This window comes from Vicia villosa, linkage group LG3, assembly GCF_029867415.1.
Source record: "Vicia villosa cultivar HV-30 ecotype Madison, WI linkage group LG3, Vvil1.0, whole genome shotgun sequence".
NCBI classification, from domain to species: domain Eukaryota; kingdom Viridiplantae; phylum Streptophyta; class Magnoliopsida; order Fabales; family Fabaceae; genus Vicia; species Vicia villosa.
In genome coordinates, this window is record NC_081182.1 from 198,701,387 (window position 1) to 198,710,576 (window position 9,190).

Consider the following 9,190-nt stretch of genomic DNA (forward strand, 5'->3'; position numbering starts at 1 on the left):
GTTAACATGTTGAAAAAACAACAATTATCATTGGCCTTATCCTCCTCCGTATCTAGCATTAATCTCTCTATAATGGGTGTTTGTGTACAATGTTAGACTATTACGTAGACACTTTATAATAGTGTTTAATTTATTATTTTTGTAAAAATTATTATTATTATCGTTGTATCATTGTCGGGTCATTTTCAAGATGTATTTCATAGGTTTTAAAATTTCATTAATAAAATCTTTTGTCGATTATTACATGCAATTTATTTGTATAAAAAATTTGTTTAATAAAAATAAAATAAATATATTAATATTTTAGCACAATCGTTTTTTTTTGTTTTTATTTACAAATAATTATTAAATCCATAAAAACATAAAATCCTTAATTTTCCTAAAAAATAAGTAATAATCAAGTTATTAACTAAAACTGTAAAACAACCCATCAAAACGCAGCACCTCCATCAAAAGCAACAAAATCCCCCCTTTGCCCTTTTCTTGGATCAGAAAGAAACAATTTCGTTTGGACTTTGGAGTCACACTCAACTCAATCCACCGTACAATCGAAAAGCTCGCCGGAAAAACCCGCCGGAGCACCTAGTTGACCGCCGTAACTGCCAGAAAGTTCGCCACAAGGTTTTCCTTCTATATCTTACTTATTTTACTTTTCAGATTTTCATTCCCCAGTGCGATTTGTGATTGTTATACGTTTCTTGTGGATTTTGTGAATCAATTTTACTATGCGTTGGTTCTTTCAATTTTGTAGTTTTTATTTGTAGAAATGCGCATTTTGTATATATTTCTGGTACATAGTGTCACAGATTTCTACTGAAAATCTACATCATATGCTGGAATGGATTCACATCCGATCAACCGTTCTGACTCAATCAATGTTTCTAAAAATTGAATCGAAACTGATGGTTCGACGCGGTGAATTGTGAATAGCATTGTTTGCCGTCCATTTAATTGAATGGTTTCACTGTAGTTTTGTTCGGGGGCGAATTAAAGCATTTGAACTACTTTCTATCATATGCTAGACTGCAGTTTACACAATTCTATCACTTGTAACTAATTCTTCCATGTTGATTGTTTGTTAGAAATGAGCTGGCTTATTGTAACTGCCTAGCATCCTTATAAACAAGGGATTGCACTATTATTACCATATAGACTCAATATTCGATAGAACCAACAACAAGTTCAATTCAGTTTGCCTTTTGTGTATGTTTCAGCAATGAATATTGAATTCTGAAAAACTCAAACGGTTGAACTTTATTCAACAATAGTTTTTAAGGCATTCATATTTGTCATCAATAATTTTTGCCACCATTGTAATCTCTAGGAACTGCAAAACCCTACCAACTGTGTTGTAATGCGAGATAGCAGAAAATAGAGGTTTGTTCAAGTTCCTTTATACTACAAACAATGCTATAGCCCCTCTATTTGACAACACTGTCTATCAAGTGCTGTAAGAAGCCAACACTGCCTGTTCCTTTGGTACTCTTCTAGGGAAGGATTAATATGGAAAACTTTTCTAGCCATGAAACATACACTTCGTCAACTAAGCCCCACTCTCTTTGTAGTCAACTTGTTCCCCGTGAACTTTGAAATCAGCTAACAGATTGAGATAAATTGACTTTGATTCCAACCGTAGCGGAATTTTTGGCGGAGAATCTGGAATTTAATGAGCAGAGAGTAGAAAGAAGCATAGCATCTTCCAATGGATTGGGAAGCTTCTCACGAGGAACTAGTGGAATTAGACTTAGAATGTCACTACTACTAGCTAATGGAAAGTCATTTTTATTTGTCTTTTGATTAAATATCAGCCAAATCTATTCAGGGTATCCTCTGTTTGTTAAAATATACCTACCATTTGTCATTCACACACTAATATAGTGAATTTGCCATTCTTTTACCTGTTTTTTGTTTGTTTTTATTATTCAACTGAGTTGCTTTACTAAAATTCTGACAGTGACACATATTCTTGCAAATAGTATATTACAAAGAGAAGTAAATGGTTATGCCACGAGTCACATGCCTTATCTCCTGCAAGTATTCTACTACGCTTTATTTCATCCTTAGCAGTGTAATCAATATGCACGTATTGTGCTTGAGTTGGATAGTACTTTTTATAGCCATACAATGCCTGTACTGTCTTGTATGCGTGATTGCTTCTGTTACATACAGTTTTCATTTCTGAATGAATTTTAATATTATCTTTGTGCCGGAGTAAGAAAAATTGAAGGGACTGCTAGGATTGTCTAGAATGTGTTGTCGTTACTTGATGAGTAGCTAATTTTGTATTCTAGTATAAATTTTATTTTCTCCAAAGGGCATGGTTAGTCAACTGGTTATTGAAATAGCAATTTTATACATTAAAACATATAAACCTATTGAGTTACATATTTATTCTTTTCATTATTAGTTTTCTATAATCATGATGTATCTGTTGTATCACCTGTTGCAAGAATATGTAATCATATACTCAACATGTTTTTTTTTTTCCGTCAAAAAGGTTTCCGTGGAGTTTTAGGTGAATCTTAATGTGGCAAAGGAGCATAACATTTGTGTCATTGTATATTATTTTATATAGCTTTTTCTCATCCTGGTCCCTTATCTAACTAACCTCTGATATCATATTCATTCCTTTTATAGCTTTTGGAGGAAGGCGGGGAAGGAAATAATTGTTATTCTTAAGATCAAAGCTCGGACATCCCATCCCATACAGGTTGTTAAAAACCTTCAAAATTTTTTTGCATTCTAAAATAAACTTATTTGCTTGTTTTAAATTCAGTTTGTGTTTTCTCGAATAGGGGTTAATTGTATTTGTATTATTGGGATTTGAAAAGCTGTGATAGTTATGTAGATATTAAGATTTAAGATAGATGACATAGACTACATCTTATTCCTATTAATTAGTGCTTTACCTTTATGATTACTAATTAGTCACTACTTAACCCTTTGAGCTGTAAAATTAGCATTGCCAAGGCTATTGAATAATTTACACAATTAGCTTTAAGGTAATTGTCTTAATGTTATTACTGAGTAATTTAAACAGTCAGCTTTCACTCTTTCTTAAGCATAATCAAACTCCCAAACCATACTTCACTTTAGACCTGTTTGCAAAATCTAAAAGTTTTCCCATTATTTTCACTAAATGAATATTAATGCCAACTGCTTAAATTTTTAAATGTTTTGGTTGCAACAAATTGGATATCAACATTTTGTACCAAATAGCATACCACATAACAATAGCAATCTGTTTAAATTCCTCTTTGCTTACCCACTATTTAACAACACCGAATATGTTTATCAAGATTTTGAAATTGTGATATACAGATTGAAGAGCTTTGATATTGTCAGTCAAGGATCTAACCATGCAAACAGCATTTTATAGCCATCCTGTATTCTGCTTCTCTTGCAGGTTCGCGCTCCTTTCCCCCCCTTACTTTTATAATTTCTATTTTCTATATTAATATTTAATTGTCTGTTAAAATATTGCAGAAATTTAAGTACAAATGCAAAGAGTAGTTCGGTGAAAATTCGTGCACCTTATCCCTCTCAACTGGATTCAAAATGTGAATTCAATAGGTGGCCTCGTACTTATAACTCTCCCTTCAACATTAAACCCAACAGATTGTTTGTGCTTCCTAACACAAGTGATGGCCAACCGACTGCGTCTACAATGGATGATGAAACAAACACAAATCATGCTCCTAATGTTATATCACCAATATTTCTCGGCAATTGGTCACCGCCAAGGTACCTATGGAGAGGACTATCAGTTTTAATCCTAGCAGGACAAGTAGTTATGAAGATTCTAAAGGGAAAGGTTCATTGGAGGAACACTCTTCAACAACTGGAGAGAGTTGGTCCAAAGTCGGTAGGAGTATGTCTTTTAACCTCAGCTTTTGTTGGCATGGCATTCACAATACAATTCGTGAGAGAGTTCACTAGGCTAGGATTGAATAGATCAATAGGTGGTGTCTTAGCTCTTGCTTTCTCTAGGGAGCTAAGTCCAGTTGTTACAGCAATAGTTGTAGCCGGACGCATCGGAAGTGCTTTCGCAGCAGAATTAGGAACTATGCAGGTTTCCGAACAAATCGACACATTGAGAGTTCTCGGTTCAGACCCTGTTGATTACCTAGTGACACCAAGAGTGATTGCTTCTTGTATCGCCTTACCTCTATTGACCTTATTGTGTTTCATATTAGGGTTAGCATCTAGCGCTCTTCTTGCGGATGGTGTTTACGGTATTAGCATCAACATTATATTGGATTCGGCGCAGCGTTCTCTTCGAGCATGGGACATTATTAGTGCGATGATAAAGTCGGGGGCTTTTGGTGCTATCATATCTATAGTGAGCTGTGCTTGGGGAGTTACAACAATGGGAGGTGCTAAAGGTGTTGGAGAATCAACAACTTCAGCTGTTGTTATTTCTCTTGTTGGAATTTTCATTGCTGATTTTGCTCTTTCTTGTTGTTTCTTCCAAGGAGCTGGTGATCAATTAAAGAATTGCATGTAACCACTTGATTATGTGTTTGCAATTTTTGCTTGTATGTACAAAAAGTGTTGGTTCTTTTTTCTTTCCTTCAAAATTTGTATTTGTTGTATTAGTCTTGTTCTTGTTTTCCATAGAAAGATAAATTGAATAATTAAACAAGGATTGACATTAATTCAGTATGTTGGTTGTGTTGTAAAGAATAGTTACACCACTTCATTGTCACTTTAGTGGAATTTTGATTTTACCTCTATTTTTTTTGTCTTTTGAAATTTTAGTGTAATGTTAATTATGATTTTACAAAAAAATACTCTTATTATTTGTTGTAGAGAGATAAACATGTAAAATAAACAAATAGTTAGGGAGTTTTAGGAATAAGACAAAATATATATGAGTTTAATTGAATTTACAGGAGTGAAAGGTAAATTGATCATCACATTAGTTGGTGCTAGGGGATAATATTTCCGATCGAATTGACAATATTCCTCATAATTGAAATTTCCCATACCATAATTGCGTAAGGTAAAAGGGAACAATTCATCGATGTTGGTGGATTTCCCATGCTAACATGTGCCCTAAGGGTATTGAAGAGTAATTCAATATTCAGAAGATGGACTGATCTTCTGATGGTTACTCAGAAGATAGTATTGACCAGAAGATGCTGTCTGGGTCCCATTAGCTTAGCTGTTTAGTAGTAAGGGTACTTTAGTATTTTGTAGTACTGGTAGTACTGTTTGTACTTTAGACTTGTTCACTAAGTTTACTGTTTTAGGGCTTATGTGGCAAGATTTTCTTTTCTTATAAATAACGCAAGTAGAATACAACATTTATTTCTCTCATCTCTTTTGCGCCGTTATTCTATTATTCTCTTTGTCACCATCTTTATTCATTGTGCACCAACAATTGGTATCTAGAGCTCCGGTTCCAAACACAGGGAAACACGAGTGAACGTGAGTTTGTGTGACTGTGTGATTGATTTTGTTTCGGGGAAACAAAGTTGTGTTGAATCACATTTTTTCTTGATTGTTTGTGGGTTGGGAAACACTGTGTGAGTGTGAGTGAAATCTGTTTTTTGTCTGCACAAGTTTAAAGATGAGTGGAAGCAACTTGAATACCAAACTTCCAGTTCTTGATGGTAAAAACTGGAATAGATGGATGATTCAAATGCGTGTATTATTTGGTGCTCAAGATGTTCTAGATCTTGTCACTGGAGGATATATTCCGGTTGCAGCGGATGCAACGGAAGAACAAAGAGAAGCGCAGAGAGAGACGAAGAAGAGAGACCAAAAGGCGTTGTTCTTCATCCATCAGTGTGTGGATGTGAATGTGTTTGAGAAGATTGCTGATTCTATGACGTCAAAGGAGGCGTGGGATATACTGGTCAGGTGTTACGGTGGTGACGTATCGGTGAAGAAGGTGAAGCTTCAATCCCTGAGAAAGCAATATGAGAATCTCAACATGAAGAACAATGAGAAAGTCTCTGAGTATATCTCTAGAGTGATTTTGATCACTAATGAGATGAAGGCTTGTGGAGAAACTCTTTCTGAACAAGTAATCATAGAGAAGATATTGAGGTCACTTACTCCTCAATTTGATTATATTGTTGTATCCATTGAACATTCTAAAGATCTGGAAACCATGAGAATAGAAGAGTTGCAAAGCAGTTTAGAAGCACAAGAGTTGCGTCTGACTGAGAGAACTTCTGAGAGAGAAGTTGAGCAAGCTCTGAAGGCTTCTTTTGTCAAGAAGGACCAGAAGCATAGACGTGGTGATAGATTCCAGAAGGAAGCCTCAACTTCTGATGATAAGAGATATCAGAAGGGAAAGGATAAGAAGAAAGTTCAATGTTACTGTTGCAAACAGTTTGGCCATTTTGCTAGAGACTGTTTGGCAAACAAAGGAAGGAGATCAGAAGAAGCAAATATAGCCAGAGGAGGATCAGATGATGAACCTGTGCTATTGATGGCTTCAGAGTCGGACAAAAGATGTTCGTCAGAATGGTGGTATATGGACACTGGGTGTTCAAATCACTTGATTGGAAACAAACAATGGCTGATAGACTTTGACTCTGAAAGGAGGACAAAGATCAGATGTGCTGATGATAAGTACCTATATGCAGAAGGTATGGGAAATGTCAAAGTCAAAGTGAAGAATGGAAAGACTGTTCTGATTAAGGATGTTTGGTATGTTCCTGGAATCAGAAGCAATCTGATGAGTGTAGGTCAGCTCATTGAGAAAGGTTTCTCAGTTGTTATGAAGAATAACCTCTTGAAGTTGTATGATTCCAATCAGAAGTTGATTATGCAATCTGAACAGGGAAGCAACAGAACATTCAAGGTGAATGTAGAAACAGCTGAAATAGAGTGTCTGAGTGCTGAAGGCTCAGAAGGTGATAGTAAGCTGTGGCACAAGAGGTTGGGGCACTTGAACTATAGAAGCCTGGGGCATCTAAGTTCTAAGAAGCTTGTACATGGCATTCCAAAGATTGTGAAACCTGAGAAGTCATGTGAGGTATGCATGAAAGGCAAACAACCCAGATTGCCATTTGTATCAGAAGTTGCTCCAAGAGCAAAGCATGCTCTGGGAGTAGTACACTCTGATGTGTGTGGACCATTTCCAGAACCTTCACTTGGAGGAAATAGGTATTTTGTGTCTTTTGTGGATGAGTTCACAAGAATGACGTGGGTAACTCTCATTAAGTTTAAGAATGAGGTGTTTACAGAATTCCAGAAGTTCAAGGTGAAGGCTGAGAAGCAGAGTGGTCAGAAGATAAAGATTCTCAGAATGGATGGTGGAGGCGAGTATAACTCTACAGAATTCCAGAAGTTCTGTGATGATAATGGAATTGAGCATGAAGTTACTGCTCCTTATACTCCTCAACACAATGGTCTTGCTGAACGTAGAAACCGTACTTTGCTTGATATGACGAGAAGTATGCTTAAAGAGAAGAAGCTTCCTCATAATCTATGGGGAGAAGCTGTTGCTACTGCAGCATATGTGCTCAACAGGTGTCCAACGAAGAGGCTGAAGGAAATTGTTCCTTTAGAGAAGTGGACTAAAGAGAAACAGAGTGTTAGTCATCTGAAGGTTTTTGGTTCTGTGTGTTACAAACACGTTCCAGAAGCTAGAAGGAAGAAGCTGGATGATAGAAGCAAAGTGATGTTATTGGTGGGGTACCACAGTACAGGTGCATACAAACTCTATTGTCCAGAGACTAACAAAGTTGAAGTCAGCAGAGACGTCATTGTGAAGGAATCAGAAGTTTGGGATTGGAAAGAGTCTCAACCAACTTCTGATGTAGAGATAACTTTTGAAGAAAAGTTAGAGTCAGAAGATGAATCTTCTGAAGACGAGTCAGAAGATGAAGCATCTTCTGAAGATGAGTCAGAAGGAGAATCTGATTCTGATCCAGATTCTGATGATGATCCAGATTCTGGTGGTAGTCATGATTCTGGAAGGGAAAACTCTGAAGACATAGGGTCTGGAGGACACGCTTCTGGAGATGATCATGGAGGTGGTGACTCAGGAGTAGCTGACTCTGAAGTAGCTCAGCGACCACAAAGAGTCAGAACTATACCAAGAAGGTTTGCAGATTTTAGCATGTTGCAAGACACAGAAGTTGACTCAGAAGGAGAGGTCATTCAGTGTGCTATGTTAGTAGATTCTGAACCAGTGAGTATAGAAGAAGCACTCAAGAAGAAGGTCTGGCTGAATGCCATGAAAGAAGAACTTGAGGCTATAGAAAGAAACAAGACTTGGAAGCTGACAGAACTTCTAAAGAATAAGAAAGCCATCAGTGTCAGATGGGTTTTCAAAGTAAAGCTGAAGCCAGATGGATCAGTTGGTAAACACAAAGCAAGGCTAGTGGCTAGAGGTTTTCTTCAGAAACCTGGACTAGATTACTTTGAGGTGTTTGCTCCTGTAGCTAGACATGAAACAATCAGACTGGTGATTGCGTTAGCTGCGAACAGAGGTTGGTCCTTGATGCATCTGGATGTAAAGTCTGCATTTCTGAACGGTCCATTACAAGAGGAGGTATACGTGTCACAACCCCCTGGCTTTGTGAAAAAGAATAAGGAAGGGATGGTGTATAAATTACACAAAGCTCTGTATGAATTGAAGCAAGCACCCAGAGCTTGGAATTTGAAGATTGATTCATTTTTCAAGAAGCAAGGGTTTCAGAAGTGTGAGATGGAATATGGAGTTTATGTGCAACATTCTGAAAGCAATATGATTCTGTTGTGTCTGTATGTTGATGACATACTGCTTACAGGGAGTTGTCCAGAAGATCTGATGAAGTTCAAGAAGGTGCTGATGAATGAGTTTGAGATTACAGACCTTGGGAAAATGTCATATTTTCTAGGGATGGAGATTCTGTACTCAGAAGATGGTATCATTCTGCATCAGTTGAAGTATGAGTTAGAACTTCTGAAGAAATTCAAGTTGGAGAATTGCAAAGCTGCTGTTACACCGTCAGAAGTGAATCAGAAGTTGGACTCTGATTCTGAAGGTGAAGATGTTGATGCTACGGTATTCAAACAGCTGGTTGGTTCTCTAAGGTATTTGTGTAATACCAGGCCTGATATATGCTATGCAGTTGGATTGGTTAGTAGGTTCATGAGTAAACCTAAGTGGTCCCATTACCAAGCTGCTGTCAGAGTCTTGAGATATGTCAAGGGAACTCTGAAGTTTGGCATATTGTTTCCT

At 36.9% G+C, this 9,190-nt stretch overlaps 1 protein-coding gene across 2 annotated transcripts; it reads left to right on the forward strand.

The window, feature by feature from the left end:
• The first annotated feature begins 398 nt into the window (after positions 1-398).
• On the forward strand, positions 399-4,736 carry LOC131593252 (protein TRIGALACTOSYLDIACYLGLYCEROL 1, chloroplastic). 2 transcript variants are annotated; one of them, XM_058865597.1, is made up of 4 exons: positions 399-621; positions 2,638-2,710; positions 3,322-3,406; positions 3,487-4,736. In XM_058865597.1, the coding sequence occupies exons 3-4, from the start codon at positions 3,360-3,362 to the stop codon at positions 4,505-4,507; spliced, it is 1,068 nt and encodes a 355-aa protein (XP_058721580.1). In that variant the 5' UTR covers positions 399-621; positions 2,638-2,710; positions 3,322-3,359; the 3' UTR covers positions 4,508-4,736. The 2 variants fall into 2 exon arrangements, with proteins under 2 accessions (XP_058721580.1, XP_058721581.1); XM_058865598.1 differs by lacking the exon at positions 399-621 and adding an exon at positions 695-1,377.
• The last annotated feature ends 4,454 nt before the right edge of the window (positions 4,737-9,190 follow it).

Excerpts from the sequence above, each read along its gene's own strand:
- LOC131593252 (XM_058865597.1), top strand. The coding sequence starts at position 3,360 with ATGCAAACAGCATTTTATAGCCATCCTGTATTCTGCTTCTCTTGCAG. Across the intron at positions 3,407-3,486 it reads GTATTCTGCTTCTCTTGCAG|AAATTTAAGTACAAATGCAA; the intron begins GTTCGCGCTCCT and ends AAAATATTGCAG.